This window comes from Chionomys nivalis, chromosome 6 (assembly GCF_950005125.1).
Source record: "Chionomys nivalis chromosome 6, mChiNiv1.1, whole genome shotgun sequence".
NCBI lineage: Eukaryota > Metazoa > Chordata > Mammalia > Rodentia > Cricetidae > Chionomys > Chionomys nivalis.
In genome coordinates this window covers 6886711-6903629 of record NC_080091.1, presented here as the reverse complement: position 1 = coordinate 6903629, position 16919 = coordinate 6886711, and the positions used below count along the sequence as shown (strand labels likewise).

Below are 16919 nucleotides of genomic sequence, written 5' to 3'. Positions count from 1 at the left end.
AAGACAGATCCTGGGAGCTTGCTGACAGCCAGTCCATGAGCTGCGGTTCAGAGTGTCTCAAAAACCAAGGTGGAAGCGATCAAGGAAGACAGTGGTGGCCTCTACAGGCACGTGGGAACACAAAGTTAGAGTGTTGAGTGGCATAAAACTCATCCTTACTCCCGTGCAGCTGTCCCCAGCACCCTCCACAACTTCCCATCTCCCTGCACTAAGTTCTGTCCTCATCAGCACTGGCATCCAAGCCCTGGCACCACCTTCCCACTCCTGTCCTCGTGTGTCTTGCCGTCTGTACAGAATGACTTCTGGCTCTTGGTCGCTCTGAGTCGGCTAACAGGCACCTTTGGCTGTTTCCTGCTGCAGCATCTATGCCCTGTCACAGTCCCAACTGTGCCAGAAGGTCCCAGGCTCCTCTCCCACTCAGGCGACCTCAGGGTTCTGTGTGCCCCGCAGAGCCATTCCAATGGTGACACACACAGTTTTCACTGGGGTGGTGGTGGATCCAGGAGGAGTGTGAGATGGGTTAGGGGTCAGCGGGCTGGGCCCTCTCTACAGCTGGATCTCACGGAGGCCGTTTCTTCACTGCGGTTCTTTCCTCTGATGACTCCAGCTTGTGTGAAGTTGACGTGAAACTACCCAGGTCTGTGCCACGGGGCACTGGTGGAGGTCAAAGGACAGTGTGAAAGTGGTTCTGGGAACCGAACCAACGTCTTCAGGTTTAGTGGCAATCTCCTTTGTTGGCTGAAATTTTCATTTATTTGTTTGTTTTTTGAAACAGGGTTTCCCTTTAGCTTTGGAGCCTGACCTGGAACTCACTCTGTAGACCAGGCTGGCCTCAAACTCACAGAGATCCGCCTGCCTCTGCCTCCCTAGTGCTGGGATTAAAAGTGTGCGCCACCACTGCCCTGTTGGACTAAACTCTCTTGCTGGCCCCAGGAAAGATTTTTCTGGGAAGGTGGCTGTAGTGGCTGACTGAGAAATGCCCCTGTGAGCTCACGTACCTGGCCAGTGCTAGTCTGAGAGAGGATGGCCTTTAGAAGGTATGGCCTGGGAGGTGAGGGGGGCTTGCTCTGTTTTCCCAGTGTGTGATGAATGTGACCAGCCAGCTTCTGGCCCTAGCCACCTGCTGTCCTGTCACCCCCACCATGATGGACTCGAACCCTCTGGAACCATAAGTCAAATGAAATAAACTTTCACCCATAAATTGCTTTTGGCCACACTGTTTATCACAGCCACAGAGAAGTCAGGACGCAGCGTGTAGAGGCCCCAGGGAGGGGGACGCAGCGTGTAGAGGCCCCAGGGAGGGGGACGCAGCGTGTAGAGGCCTCAGGGCGGGGGGACACAGCGTGCAAAGGCCCTGGGGTGGGAGATGTGACTGTGCAAAGGTCCCGGGGCTGGGGACGCAGCGTGCAAAAGCCCCAGGGTGGGAGATGTGGCCCTGCAAAGGCCCGAGAACAGTGTGGAGTTTAGCGTGCTGGAGCATGAAGGCCTGTGTGGCTGGAGCAGAGGGAGGAGCACCGGGCCTGCCCGCCTGTGGGATTCCGGGTGACTGCTGCGGGGGGCCATGGGCATGGCTGCCAGGGCCAGGTGGGGACCGGATGGGGGTGAGATTGGACGCGGTGACCACGGAGGAGAAAGCGTGCTTGCTTTTGCAGTACAGGTGCCTGGAATTCCTCAAGCGTCCAGCAGATGTCGCCAGACGACGTCTGCAACCATGCGGCAGCCAAGGAAGACCTTCCCGAGTTCGAGTGCAGCTGCATGGCCGGATGTGGTTCAGGAACATAGGGAGGGACGTCAGGACAGGACGTCTGCTCAGCACCAGTCACGCGGCCGGTCGAAGGTGGAGGAAGCGGCCCTGAGCGCTGACTGCTCTTCGAGAGGACCGGGGTTCAATCCTAGCACCCACACCTGTGACTCCCATTCCAGGGGACCCAACGCCTTCTGATCTCTGAAGTTACAGACGCACTCGCCGGTGGCGAAGCGTCCACGCACACCAAAGAGACTTGTGATCAACTTTCTTTCTCCAGACAGGGTTTCTCTGTAGCTTCGGGGCCTGTCCTGGAAGTCGCTCCGAAGACCAGGCTGGCCTCGAACTCACAGAGATCCCCCTGCCTCTGCCTCCCAAGTGCTGGGATTAAAGACGTGCACCTACCAGGCCCTATTTATTTATTTATTTATGGAAAAATGTCAGACTTCGAGATAGCTCAGAGGGTAAAGGAGTTTGCGGCCTGAGTCTGATCCGGGAAAGGAGAGAAGCTACTCTCACAAGCTGTCCTGGGATCTCCACACCTGTGTCCTGGCATATAAAATCACACACAGCAAGTAAACAAATGTAATTTTAAAATTTAAGAAAAAAGCCTATTACTTCAGAAAGAAACAAAGAATACGCCCCCGTTGATATCTACAGTGTTTCCACAGGGGTACTGGGAACTGACTGACTAGAGTTTGTCAGCTGATCCCACAAAAATCTGAGACAGGCTCTTGCTGTGTAGCACAGGCTGGCCCAGAAGTCGCAGGATCCACCTGCAGGAACCTCCACAGAGGGTGACAGTGGGAGCCACAGAAGGTATTGGAGTGTCCTGAGAACCTGGTGTCTAGTCCCCAAAGGGCCAGGCAGGGGACTGCCTCTCTGGTCTCTGCAAGACCAGGCTCTTTCTGACACCCCCCTCACGTTCCCCCCCACACACCCCCAGAGCAAGCCGTCAGTAGGCAGGACAGCTCCACCGGCCTCAGTGACCCAGCCCAGCCCCTATCAAACTTCCCATCTGCCACAGTTTGACTCAACAGTCAACCGAAAGTCCGCCGGTGTGGGGCAGGCGTGGGCCTGTCAACCGCCTGCCGCAGACCTGGGGTGTTCCTGTGTGTTCTGGGGGTGTCACACACCTCTCTGAACCTCACCAATGCTTCAGTACTGGCAACTCAAGGAACTCCATGGCTGCTGATTGGGTGTGTGTCCGAATCAGAATGGTCTAGAAGTTTTAGTTCCAGGAGTCTGGGGTCTGAGGGACCCCAGTCCAGGGACTCAACTCTGTCTGTTAATGTCACCTTCACCGTGACCCTCTCCTGAAACCCTGCTTAAAGCCACCCCCAGCCCTTCAACCTCTCCACTTCACTTTTGTCCTAGAATTTGTCTTGTCTGTGACACCCTGAGAGTTTTATTATTTTGTTTGGTTTTGGTTTTAGGTGGAAAGTCAAAGGGCACCCTGCAGAATCCGTTCTCCCCTCCCATGGTCTGAGCCCCAGGGGTGACTCAGGTCAGGCTGGGGGTGCAAGCCCCCTCACCCCTGAAACATCTTGCTGTCATCCCCAAGTTTACAAAAGTGTTCTGTTTTGTGCCATGTGGAGCAAAATGAAAGCCTTTCTGGTAAACAGTAGGTACTCCATAGATGCGAACATCAGCCCTCTCTCATTCATTCATCTCCCCAGGACCCAAGGGGCCAGGCGTGAACTATTCTGTCTCTCCCTCTCTTCCGGGACGAGCCTTGCTTTCACTCGGTGCCTCAGTTTCTTTAACTATAAAAATGGTGTGTGTGTGAGAGAGAGCCGCAGCCCAGGCAGACACGGAAACACAAAACTTCCCTTGGCCTCAGGTTCCGAAATCAGCCCTGAGCAATAGCAGTGCCCTCTGGTCGCTTCCTACTCGGGCCCAGAGGAGGGGGCCGGCTGGGGCCAGCAGCGTCAGAGGCCCGGGGCGGAGGGGGGCGAGGCCACCCTCCTCGGGAAGGAGGAAGGAGGCCTGGGCTCTGCGGGCGGCGGCCACCCCTCCCTCTGTATCCGCCAGAGCCTCTGCCACCGACCTGTCGGGCGGGCAGGGCCAGGTCTGGGCAGGTTGGAGGGGGCGGGAGCCGGCACCCAGGTCCCCGCCCTGCTCCCTGCACCCAGGCCTCTCGCAGGCCTTGCCGGGGCTCCCACGGGCCCTAGGCAAAGACATCGGGGGTCCCTGGAGTGACTCCCACGTCCACCCCACCCTCTGCGGCTGTGTGGGCTCCGAGGGGCAATGTCACCTGGTGGCTGGTGAGCCGCTCGCCATGGCCCGGTCCCTGACCCGGGGCTGCTGTCCCTGGTGTCTGACTGACGAGGAGAAGACAGCTGCCAGAATCGACCAAGAGATCAACAAGATTTTGTTGGAACAGAAAAAACAGGAACGCGGGGAACTGAAACTCCTTCTGCTGGGTGAGTGAGGGAGGCACAGGGGATGAGAGACTCGGCACCGCGGGCAGGCTCTCGCTCGCTAGTCCTCTGGCAGACCCGTTTTCTAGATGGGAAGAGCAAGGCACCAAAGCTGAGCCGCACTGGGCTGTGGGGAGGTGGCCCCGGCAGGCGCTGCTCCCGCTGTGTCAAAGGAAGGGAATGGAAGGTGAGCGGCAGGCCAGCCTGGCCTAGGGAGGGGCCAGCCTCTCTCCGGCTGCCTGAGCCAGGACTCCAAGGTGCCTATCAACAGGTTATGGCCACCGAGGGCTTGGTTCTGGGCTGATGAGTATCGGTGACTGACGGGGTGGTTCATTCATTCATTCACCAACTGTCCAAACGGCTTTGTGCCTATCGCCCTAGTACTCAAGATGCTAAGGCAGGAGGATTGTGAATTAGGGGTCAGCCTGGGCCGAGTGCGACGCGGTCTCAGAAATCAATAAAAACAGGGAGGGGCAGAGCAGGGCCTGGGGCTCAACCCACAGCACAGTCCCCGAGCCTTGGGGAGACCCTGGTTTCCATCCCAGGGCCACATGAGCCAGCTGTGGGACATGCACATCTGCCGCCCAGCTCTGAGGAAGTGGGGGCGAGAGGACCGGGAGAGCGATAGAGGAGTTTGAGGCTAGCCTGGGCTACATGACACCTTGTTTTGAAAAATAAAAAAGTCAGACATGGTGGTACACAACTGTGATCCAGGCACTTGGTTGGCTGAAACACCAAGACATCCATGAGTTCAGAGCCACCCTGAGCTAAATAATGAGACGCAGCTGCAGTCTAAATAATAATAATAGTAATAATAATAATAATATCATCAGCAAAGAATGGCATCATCAGCGAGGAACAAGACAATATCCATAAGCCGGGCGGTGGTGGCGCACGCCTTTAATCCCAGCACTTGGGAGGCAGAGGCAGGCGGATCTCTGTGAGTTCGAGACCAGCCTGGTCTACAAGAGCTAGTTCCAGGACAGGCTCCAAAACCACAGAGAAACCCTGTCTCGAAAAACCAAAAAAAAAAAAAAAAAGACAATATCCATAGCAGATGAAACGGTCTGTACCCAATGGGTGCCGTTGAGTTCCCGTTTCTAAAAGGGAATTCTCTTTCCTTTAAGTAATGCCGGTGCGTCACCAAGCACACTACAGCACTTTAGCCCTCAGACAGGAGCCCCTGCAGCTCTCCTCATCAGGTTCCACGCAGGCTTTGCTTCCCGGCTCCACACAGAATGACCTTTGGCTCTTGGCTTACACCACTTGGTCATCCTGACACCCTGTCTTGTCTTTAAATGTTCCGTCACTTTGCTAAGGATCCATCTGAGCCCAGAAGGCTCTGAATAAAAGATGTGGTTTCTTTTTTTTTTTCTTTTTTTTTTTGGTTTTTTCGAGACAGGGTTTCTCTGTGGTTTTGGAGCCTGTCCTGGAACTAGCTCTTGTAGACCAGGCTGGTCTCGAACTCACAGAGATCCACCTGCCTCTGCCTCCCAAGTGCTGGGATTAAAGGCGTGCGCCACCACCGCCCGGCTAAGATGTGGTTTCTTGAGGAAGGTGAGAGGAGGGCTCAGAAGGGAGAGGGGCTTGGTGAAACCTGTGTTCAAAGTCTGGACTACACAGACGGAGGAGAAAAGAGACTCCTCCAAATAGACCCCTGATTTCCACATCCCATGACACAACTCTCCCCATTTTATGTGCCTGAAACGTCTTAGGAATGTATTCTGTATTGCACTGCTCAGGGGTGGAGCCCCGCCTAGAATCCCCAGTGAGGGGCTGGGGGCGTGGTCAGGGTAGAGCCCCGCCTAGAATCCCCCAGGGAGGGACTGGGGGCGTGGTCAGAGTGGAGCCCCGTCTAGAATCCCCAGTGAGGGGCTGGGGGCGTGGTCAGAGTGGAACCCCGCCTAGAATCCTCCAGTGAGGGACTGGGGTGCATTTTTGGGGGGAGCACTTGGATCCTTTCCTCCAGTACTGGAAAGGGAGATGGAGAACATTAAGAACACCACATTGCCTGATCCGTTCTTCCTGAGTCAGGGTTTGCATTGTTGTTGACTGAATCTGCCTCGTATTGGTCGCTTCTCTTTTCTTGTTCTCCCTTGATCCATCAAGCCTGTGGCTTGTCACTTCAGCAGTATTTCTGGGCTGTCTCAGCTTCACTGGCTCCACCACGGGGCCTTTGCGCTAGCTTCATGTGAGCTCTCAGCCTCTGGACCCTGGACAATGTGTGGCCGGTTTCTCTGCTCCATGAGAGTCTGAACAACAGGCTTCTTAGACGGCCCTGCCACTCTCCTTCGTTCTTATCATTCAGATATGTATTCAAAGTCCTCTACTTGTTTAACTGACTGTGTCTCTAACTACACGGTAGACAACAAAAGAGTGGGGGCTGAGTCTGTCTTCCTCACTCCTGCATTCCCAGTGCACATCACAGTGAGTCCACATACAGGTGGAGTTCAGTAAACACACAGTGAAGGATGGGTGGACGGGTGGACGGGTGGGTGGGTGGGTGGGTGGGTGGACAGGTGGGTGGACGGGTGGATGGGTGGGCGGGCGGGCGGGCGGACGGGTGGGTGGGTGGGTGGGTGGATGGGTGGGTGGATGAGTCTATTTTCAAGATAGAATCCCCCTAGTCCTCCCCATCCTTTCCCTGACAGTCTGTTTTTTTGTCTTTTTGTTTGTTTTTTGTTGTTGTTGTTTGGTTTATTTTAGTTTTTACTTTTTGAGACAGGGTTTCTCTGTGACTTTGGAGCCTCTCCTGGAACTATCTCTTATAGACCAGGCTGGCCTCGAACTCACAGAGATCCACCTCCCTCTGCCTCCCAAGTGCTGGGATTAAAGTCGTGCACCAGACTGCCCTGACAGTCTGTTAAGGACACACTGCAACCATTGTTCATCTCTTTGCATCCCTGGCTTCCTTCTCCCTGTGGCGGGTGAGCCTAGAGACGTGTGACATGGTTTCAGAGATCTGTGCTGCGGATCTTCTCCGTCCCATCTGCTTGGTGGTTTGAAAACAGGAATTGAAGCCAAAAACATATTATTGCTCTCCTGGAGTGGGCAGGGATTTTGAGGAAGCTGGCTAGGGGTGGAGAGGGGCATGTCTATGCCAAGAGTGAGGCAGCTAGCATGTGACCAAGAACAAAAAGTCAGAATTAAGGCAAGAAAGTCACCTTTGCTGAGCAAGTTCAGAGAAGTGAAGCAACTTACCTGAAACCACACAGCCTACAGTCTCAGTCTTGTGGACCTCGTGAGGTTCTGTCAAGGACTCTAGAACCTCGATTACAATGACGACTAAGGAGACAGGCATGGGGAGGGGTCTGCAGCTTATCTGAGCCGTACCCAGAGGTGGTAGCTGTGTTCCCCAGGAGTCCCATTTCCTAGGGTGTGAGTTGATGCTGGGTCTCCTGCCACCCACATTTGGCACGACTACCCCCACATTGCTGTCCCCAGCCCAGTTCCACTTCCTCCTGCCAACTCCAGAAGGGCGCAGATACTTCCTATCTGGGTTGAGTAGTCTGGCCACAGCCACAACCCGCTATGGAGGACTCTGGAAAGAGATGAGCGGCCACAATCGTGCCCCAGAACTGCATCTGCCTCCGTGTGCTCAGAGCTTCAACAGTGACGTGTCACCGGCCGCTCCTGAGCCCTGGTGTGGGGGACTCAAGGGTGTTTCTGTCCTGGGCGTGGAGCCACAGTCTGCTTCGGTCTTCACTGAACCCGGAGCCTCATGGATTCCCTAGGTGCCAGTCCACAGTCCCAGGATTCCCGCCCCCACCCCACCCCTGTCTCTGCCTCTCCAGCATTGGGGCTTCAGTTTTAGATCCTCAAGATTGAACAACAAACAACTCACAGAGAAAAGCACCTGGTCCTACTATTGTCATTATTGTGGCCACTGGGTAGCTCTGGCTGACCTGCAACTACATCGAATCCCCCATATTTGTTTGAATCTAACTCCCAGACTGCTAGGAGTAAGGGTGTGCCCCACGAAGCTGGCCCTGCTCTGTTGTTTTAATTGATTTGTGTTTTCTGTTTTGTTTTGTTTTGGTTTTGATTTTTCGAGACCGGGTTTCTCTGCATAGCTTTGGAGCCTGTCCTGGAACTCACTCTGTAGCCCAGGCTGGCCTCGAACTCACAGAGATCCGCCTGCCTCTGCCTCCTGAGTGCTGGGGTTAAAGGCTCTAAACCGACACTGCCTGGCCAACAAAATTTATTTTCATCGAGGTAAAATTCAGTCACATAGCATAGAGTTTGTCATTGTGCAAAGAACATGCCAGTAGCATGTGCTGTGTTTATAGTGTCCTGAGAAAAGTGAAAAGTACCTCAGTCTTTTTCTGTTTTTTCTCTTTCTCTTTCTTTCTTTCTTTCTTTCTTTCTTTCTTTCTTTCTCTCTTTCTTTCTCTCTTTCTTTCTCTCTTTCTTTCTTTCTTTCTTTCTTTCTTTCTTTCTTTCTTTCTTTCTTTTCTAGACAGGGTTTGTCTGTAACAGCCCCTGGTTGTCATGGAATTCACTCTGTAGACCAGGCTGGCCTCAAACTCACAGAGATCCTCCTGCCTCATGACAAATAAAACATAAATAAATAGAGCAGGTGGGGCAGGGGGCCAGGAAGATGGCTCAGAGGTTAGAGCTCTGACTGCTCCTGCAGAGGACCCAGGTTTGATCCCAACACCCACATGGCTACAACCCCGTCACTCCAGCTCCAGAATTTCTGACTCTGACTCCTGGCTCCTTCAGGAATTGACCACACATGGTGCAGACAGACATGCAGATAAATACCCAGACGTTAGAAACGAAACAACAACAACAACACAAAAGTCCTCTTTTGGGAACCTATTTCCCAAACTGTGTTGCCTTGCGCAACCTAAATACAAAGAGAGGCTCTTAGTCCCACCTCAGCTGGAACAGGCCATGCCTTGTTTACGCCCACAGGAGGCCTGCCTCTTTCTGAAGAGAAACCCAGGAGGAGTGGATTGGGGGAGAGGAGAGACAGTGGGGAGGGAACCAGAGGAGAAGAGGGGGAGAAGAAGGAGGGGAAACTGTGGTCAGGATGTAAAATAAAAGAAAAAAATAATTAAAAAAAAAAAGAAAGCAAGGTGGTGGTGCACGCCTTTAATCCCAGCACTCGGGAGGCAGAGGCAGGCGGATCTCTGTGAGTTCGAGACCAGCCTGGTCTACAGAGCTAGTTCCAGGACAGGCTCCAAAGTCACAGAAAAACCCTGTCTCGAAAAACCAAAAAAAAAAAAAAAAAAAAGAAAAAAAAGAAAAAAGAAAAAGAAAAAAAGAAAAAAAAGAAAAAAATTTTAAAAAAAGAAAGCAAGGTGGTGGTGCACGCCTTTAATCCCAGCACAAGGGAGGCAGCCTGGTCTACAGAGCAAGTTCCAGGACAGGCTCCAAAGCTACAGAGAAACCCTGTCTAAAACACACAAACAAAAACCAAAAAACTCAGGTCGCTGAACTACAATAAAGTGTGCAGGTATGGCCCATAACTCTTCTCTGCCCTTCAGACAAATGCAGGATGTGAGGATTTAGGAGTGACTTGGAGGTCACAGGTCATGTCTCCTGTCCTGTGCTCCCCCTCCCCCGCCCCCAGCATCCCTGGTGGACGATGACATCATTCGGCCTGTTGTGCTAAGGCCCGGGGACCCTGGTTCAAGGTCTAGTCAGGTGCTATCACCCCTCTGATTCTTTGTATCTTCTCGGAAATGGTGTAAATGCTGCTTACCTGTAACGACTGTGCAGACGTGCAGTCTCTCGGCTGGGATCTCAGGGGACTGACAGAGGGAGCAGAGAGCACGTTATCATCACTACTCTAGCCGGGCGCAGGGATATGGGCCCATTATAGCATAGGAGTCAGCGCAACCCGTGGCGCACGCTGGGGGCCCAGGCTTCTTGGAATGATGAACGACGTTTGTGAGTTCTAGGCTAGTGTAGAAATTTAGTGAGACCCTCTGAAAAGAAAATTGGGCGTGGTTAGGAGGAGTAACTTTCACCTAGAATCCCCAGTGAGGGGCTGGGGGTGTGGTCAGGGTGGAGCCCCGCCTAGAATCCCCCTGTGAGGGGATGAGGGCGTGGTCAGGGTGGAGCCCCGCCTAGAATCCCCCTGTGAGGGGATGAGGGCATGGTCAGGGTGGAGCCCCGCCCAGAATCCCCCTGTGAGGGGATGAGGGCGTGGTCAGGGTGGAGCCCCGCCTAGAATCCCCAGTGAGGGGCTGAGGGCGTGGCCGGGTGGAGCCCCGCCTAGAATCCCCAGTGAGGGGCTGGGGGTGTGGTCAGGGTGGAGCCCCGCCTAGAATCCCCCTGTGAGGGGATGAGGGCGTGGTCAGGGTGGAGACCCGCCTAGAATCCCCAGTGAGGGGGCTGGGGGCGTGGTCAGGGTGGAGCCCCGCCTAGAATCCCCCTGTGAGGGGTTGAGGACGTGGTCAGGGGTGGGACCTTTGCCTAGGGCATAGGAGTTTCTGGGGATACCCCCTCCAGTGTCCAGGCTGTATCCCTGGCAGCTAACACACAACTTCCTCCATCCCTCACAGCATTGCCCGTCTTCCCACAAATACCATTAATAACAGATTTTCTTGACTCATCCGTCTAATAGACTGAACACCTTGGGAAACTTGAATCTCAGAGAAGAGCCATGTCTCTGCCTGAGTCGTCCACATGACCCTCAGATCTGCAGACAGAGGCACTGGCCACCTCCTCCTCCACCGAGCCTCCTATCCTTAGCAGGTCTACACAGACCCAGTCACATTGCCCCTCTCCAGCACTTTCTTTTTTCTTAGTCGGTATCTCGCGTAACCCAGGGTGGGCTTAAACTCACTGCGTCGCAGAAGGTGGTCCTGAGCTCTCCTCGCCTGCCCCCATCTATGAGTGCTGGAATGATAGGCGTGGCCTCCGTGCCAGGTTTTCAGGGTGTTGGGAATGGAACCCAGGGCCACATGCAGGGCAGGTGAGCCCTGGGCCTGTGGTGCCAGCCTTGTTCCTGTTTCTGTTCTTGTAACTTTTCCCACTTCCTCCTGCGTGAGCCCCTGACCCTCATCCTGGGGAGTCTCTTGCAGTTGGTCCCCACTTCCCTTCCTTGGAAATGCTGTGGACAATGTCCAGGGGATGGACAGCTGGGGCCAACCTCTTGGTTCCAACTCCCCCAGCGGTTTGGGAGCTTTTGTAGATAAGAAAATGGGCACCGGCCGGGCGGTGGTGGCGCACGCCTTTAATCCCAGCACTCGGGAGGCAGAGGCAGGCGGATCTCTGTGAGTTCGAGGCCAGCCTGGTCTACAAAGGGAGTTCCAGGACAGGCTCCAAAACCACAGAGAAACCCTGTCTCGAAAAAACAAAAAAAAAAAAAAAAGAAAATGGGCACCGCCTCGGAGGCTCACGGACTGAGACAGCAGGGAGGTGAGGTCTGTGTCTAGACACCAAAGGGAAGATTTTAATATAATCGTTATGGACCAATCAGGAGAGCCGTGGGTTCACCTGTGATTGCCCAGACCCGGACTGCTCGGCCACGTGTTTTCTATTCACTCACTGAAGTTTATCTTCCCTCTGGACATGGTGATACATGCCTATCACCCCAGCGCTTGCAGAGCTGAGTGAGGCAGGAGTATTGTGATCACCAGACCTGGCTACCCAGAGTGCACATGCCCTCTCTCTCTCTCTGTCTCTCTCTGTCTCTCTCTCTCTGTCTCTCTCTCTGTCTCTTTCTCTGTCTCTCTGTCTCTCTCTGTCTCTCTGTCTATCTCTCTCTCTGTCTGTCTCTCTGTCTCTCTCTCTCTCACGCATGCTCACACGCACGCACACGCACGGTGCTGGAGAGATGACTCAGCAGTTACCAGCACTGACTGCTCTTGCAGAAGACCCAGGTTCAAGTCCCAGCATCCACTTCTCACTTAGTGGCTCACAACTGTCTGCAACTCCAATTCCCGGGGTCCTAAAGCCCTCCTGGAATAGTGCAGGCATTGCACACACTTGGTGCACAGACACACATGCAGGGAACACACCCATACACATAAAATAAAACAAATAAATCTGAAAGGACTGTCCTAAGCCAGACAGCGGAGGTGCACGCCTTTGATCCCAGCACTCTGGAGGCAGAGGCAGGCAGATTTCTGTGAGTTCAAGGCCAGTCTGGTCTACAGAGCAAGTTTTAGGACAGTCAGAGCTACACAAAGAAGCCCTGCCATGAAAAACCAAAACTAACCAAACAGAAAGAATTGTTCTAAAATGTCGCTCTTCCTAAAATAGATGTAGCAAAAGCAGACTCTTTTTTTTTTTTTTTTTTGGTTTTTCGAGACAGGGTTTCTCTGTGGTTTTGGAGCCTGTCCTGGAACTAGCTCTGTAGACCAGGCTGGTCTCGAACTCACAGAGATCCGCCTGCCTCTGCCTCCCGAGTGCTGGGATTAAAGGCGTGCGCCACCATCGCCCGGCTAAAAGCAGACTCTTATAAAGACAGTTGAGTGATCCCACCACCACTGTGCCTGGCTGAGGTTGGGTAGGGTGGAAGCCTCCCCCTCCCCCCACTCCTCCCTGCTGTCAGGATGCTTTATGAAGTCTGCTTCTTATCTCTGCCCTTTCAGCACAAACGCGAATCCGCGAATCCGTGGGCCGGGTTCTGATAAAACTTTATTGGTAGCCAGGAGTATGCTCAGCTGTGGGTTCTGACCCGCCTGGGCCGCCTGAGTGAGTCACTGTGTTCCATCCAGTGCAGAACTCAGCCCAAACAACGCTGTGAATAGGGAGGTATGACGTGATGTGTAGACCAGGCTGGCCTTGAACTCACAGAGGTCCGCCTGTCTCTGCCTCCCGAGTTCGGGATTGAAGGTGTGCGCCACCTCTGCTGGGCCCCAACTTGCTTTTTGGTCATGGCGTCTATCACAATAGGAACCGACTAGGACAGCAACACACTCTGCTTCACGCTGATGGTCAGCTTGACTGGTGCGGAGTCACCTAGGAGACAAGCCAACCCCCAAGTGTAAGGACCGTGCCTGGGGGCAGGGTGTTGTGTAGATGAGGGTAAACTGAGGGTGAAGACCCCACAGACTGGGGGCGTCACTGGGTAGGATGTGGGCAGGCATCTCCGCTCCTGCCACCACAGAGGCTTTGCCCTGTGTCTGAAGAGTAACTAAGAATAACTAAGACGCTGGTCCACACTGAGTAGCTTCCGGCGGCATGAGCACCATGTGGGCACCACAGACTCCGTATGGACACTGCAGGCTCCATGTGGGCACAGTGGACTCTGTGTGGGCTCCGTGTGGGCTCCACGCCGGCGCATGTGGGTACTATGGACTCCGTGTGGGCACCACAGATTCCGTATGGACGCTACAGGCTCCATGTGGGCACAGTGGACTCCGTGTGGGCTCCACGCGTGCGCGTGTGGGTGCCACAGACTCCGTGTGGGCACCGTGTGGGTGCCACGAACTCCATGTGGGCACCGTGTGGGTGCCATGGGAAGGCTGGATGCCGTGTGGGTGCCATAGGCGCTGTGGGCACCGTGGGCCCTTACCTCTGAGCATGCTCGTTGTCCCCAGGACCTGGGGAGAGCGGGAAGAGCACCTTCATCAAGCAGATGCGCATCATCCACGGTGCCGGCTACTCGGAGGAGGACCGCAGGGCCTTCCGGCCGCTCGTCTACCAGAACATCTTCGTCTCCATGCAGGCCATGATCGAAGCCATGGACCGACTGCAGATCCCCTACAGCAGGCCTGACAGCAAGGTGAGCACAAAGACCCCGGGCTGTGGGACGTTTTCAGAGGTGGATGAAAAGCATTTCCTGGCCTGGCATCCCAGGAATGTCCACAGAGCAGTTTGGTCATGTCCACCTTGATGCCGAAATGAGTTTACTAAGGCAATTGATTTATTTGGGTTTTTTGTTTTAATTTTTTGTTTTTTTTTTTTTGGTTTTTGTTTTTTAGTATCTATTTTTAATTATGTGTCTGTGCATGTGAGTGTGGTTCCCACAGAGGCCAGAAGAGGGCTGGAGTTAGTTATGAACTGCTCAGAGAGGTGCTGGGAACCAACAACCACCAAGCTGATCTATTTACAATGTGTCAGCGACACCCCCATTTTTATTGATTTTTTTTTTAAAAAAATTTGTGCACCTGTGTGTGGGGTGGCCATATGTGTATACAGACATTGTGCAAGCCAGAGGGTGACCTCAGTGAGTCCTTCAGTTCCTCTCCACTTCCTTGATTTGGGAGGTAGGGGAGGAGGTGTTGAGACCACTTCTCTTTGTACCCTTGGTAGCTCTGTAGACCGGGCTGGCCTTGAACTCACAGAGCTCCCCCTGCCCCTGCCTCCCAGATGCTGGGATTAAAGGTGTGCGCCATTGCCCCGCTCGGTTCCATTGTTTTTAATGGGTATATGTACAGGCCCTGTTGGAGGTTGGAGGAACTGGGGTCACCAGCACATGCTGCCAGGCCTGGCTTCTTCCACAGATTCTGGGATGGATTTCAGGTCATGTTTGTGCTGGGTCTCCAGACTCTTAGGCCGTGATGACATCGCTTTCAGGGCTCCCTCTCCGTGGCATGCCGGGGCCCTGGGGTCCCAGCTTCACCATGTGAATTCTGGGGGTACAGGGTACAGCTCACAGGCAGCTACAACCTTTCTGATGGACCCTCGGGGAAGGGACCATCTCCCACCATTCCTGCTCACCACCCAGGGTCGCCCACAAGCTCCCCAGCCCAGTGACAGCCTCGTGACTATGACTTAAAATCCCCCCCACACCACCAGGTGGCAACGTGAACAACTTCCTCCCTGTCCTAAGGTGCCAAGGTCGGGGCACCCAGCGTGAGAGTTCACTTGGGAACAGTTTCCTGGGTCACCTTACAGAGCATACTGAGGAGTTAAAGGGATGTGGGGGCCCTCCTTCAACAGGCCCAAGAAAGCCTTACCCAGCAGGGATAGGGCCCCTCTCCTTGGTCCTCAGCCCCTAGACTTTAGTCTCTTCTAAACTTGGTCACATCTAAGGCCGCGTTGCATACGCCAGGTGCCAGGGAGTGACTGGGGACTCAGGTGAGGGCTTGCGACCCCTTTCCCTCCACGGCGGGTAGAAACAGTTCATAGGCCCAGCCAGGATGATCCCCTCACCCCCTCACCCCCACCCTCCCACCCTGGAAGATGGGGACTTGGGCCCTGCAGAGGAGGCACCTTTCCTTCAGGGTCCCTCTGCCCAACAGGAGAAAAAGGGCCTCGGGCCTTGTTCACACATCACAGACATGACATCGCGTCCACATGCACAGTGCAGGCAAATGCACGTCCCTGCGTGTGAATCCACTAGTGTGAATACAGGCTCAAGTGTGCAGAGTGCATTGTGAGAATGTGAACAAGGCCAGTGTCTGGGGGAGCGAACAGAGGCTTCTGGGGCTTGAGAAGGGACAGCAGGGCCCAGCGGAGGGGACTGGTGATGCCTGCCTGCCTGTCCTGGGGACCCATGCTTTTCTCTGTGCCTCGGTACAATGGCGACAATTGCAGTGTCCCACTTTATGGGGGTCCTATTGTCCGCTGACTCCCCTGGCCCATCATGGGTCAGACTAGTCCTTGGAGTAGCCCGGTGTGAGGCAGCAGAGCTCTGGGGTAGGCATTCCTGGAGGAGGGGCGCTGCTATAGGGACACTGAAGAAGGAAAGGACTTCATTATTACTGCCTCTCCTTGTGTGGGCCAGTGGACGAAGGGACGCTGGGCGTGAGGCTGCGTCAGAGCGGCGCGAAGGTGGAAAAGGGGGAGAGGGATATGTTTTATGGGTTTGGGGCCTACAGCTGTCACAGGCTGCCGGAACCTCTCACCTGTCCTTCCACAGCAGCACGCCAACCTGGTGATGACCCAGGACCCCTACAAAGTGACCACTTTTGGGAAGCCATACGCAGTGGCCATGCAGTACCTGTGGCGCGATGCTGGCATCCGCGCCTGCTACGAGCGCAGGCGTGAATTCCACCTGCTGGACTCGGCGATGTAGTGAGTCCGGGGCTGCGGGCGGAGGGGCTGTGGGTCAGAGCACTGGGAGGGGCCGTGGAGGACGTAGCTGCGGGGGAGGGGCCGAGGGAGCGTGGCACGGGGTGTGGTCGCGGAAGGGACAGGCTAGGGAGGGAAGGGGTCTGCGAGGGGGTGCCGGGCTTGGGGTGGAGTCTCAGGATGTGCAACCAGAGTGGGAAGGGGCCAGGGTGGGTGGGTCCACAGAGGGGAGAGATTAGAGAGAGGGTGAGTGGCTCTCCGACTCCGTCCGGCTCTCTGAACTTTCCAAGGAATGTCCAGCGCAGATGTCTGACCCCCAAGGAGGCTCAGTGTCCTCCCGGAGCCTTAGGCAGCATGTGACATCCAAGGTGTTAATGGAGGGAACCCCGGCTGGGGCTTTCAAGGGTCAGCTGCCCATGGCAAGGCTCCGTCTCACGGGTCTACCTCCATAGCTATCTGTCACGTCTGGAGCGCATCTCCGAGGACAGCTACATCCCGACCGCGCAGGACGTGCTGCGCAGTCGCATGCCCACCACAGGCATCAATGAGTATTGCTTCTCTGTGCAGAAAACCAAGTTGCGGTGAGCACCCAGCAGAGGCCTGGTTTTGGGGGTGGGGTCCTTGTATGGGAGGAACAAAGAAGCTGGCGCCTTGAGGGATGAATGGATGGATAGATGGATGGGAGGGTGGGTGGGTGGATGGGTGGGTGGGTGGATGGATGGATGGATGGGTGGGTGGGTGGGTGGGTGGGTGGGTGGATGGATGGATGGATGGGTGGATGGGTGGGTGGGTGGGTGGGTGGGTGGGTGGGTGGGTGGGTGGATGGA

General features: G+C 54.8%; 1 protein-coding gene across 1 annotated transcript in view; it reads left to right on the top strand.

Moving 5' to 3' along the window:
- The first annotated feature begins 3743 nt into the window (after window positions 1–3743).
- Window positions 3744–16919, top strand: part of LOC130875702 (guanine nucleotide-binding protein subunit alpha-15) — a 22532-nt gene continuing 9356 nt past the window's right edge. Inside the window, exons 1-4 of the mRNA XM_057771765.1 lie at window positions 3744–4170; window positions 13674–13858; window positions 15941–16095; window positions 16545–16673. Of these exons, the coding sequence (XP_057627748.1) occupies window positions 4026–4170; window positions 13674–13858; window positions 15941–16095; window positions 16545–16673 (614 nt within the window). The 5' untranslated portion in view covers window positions 3744–4025. The remainder of the gene's footprint in view (window positions 4171–13673; window positions 13859–15940; window positions 16096–16544; window positions 16674–16919) is intronic.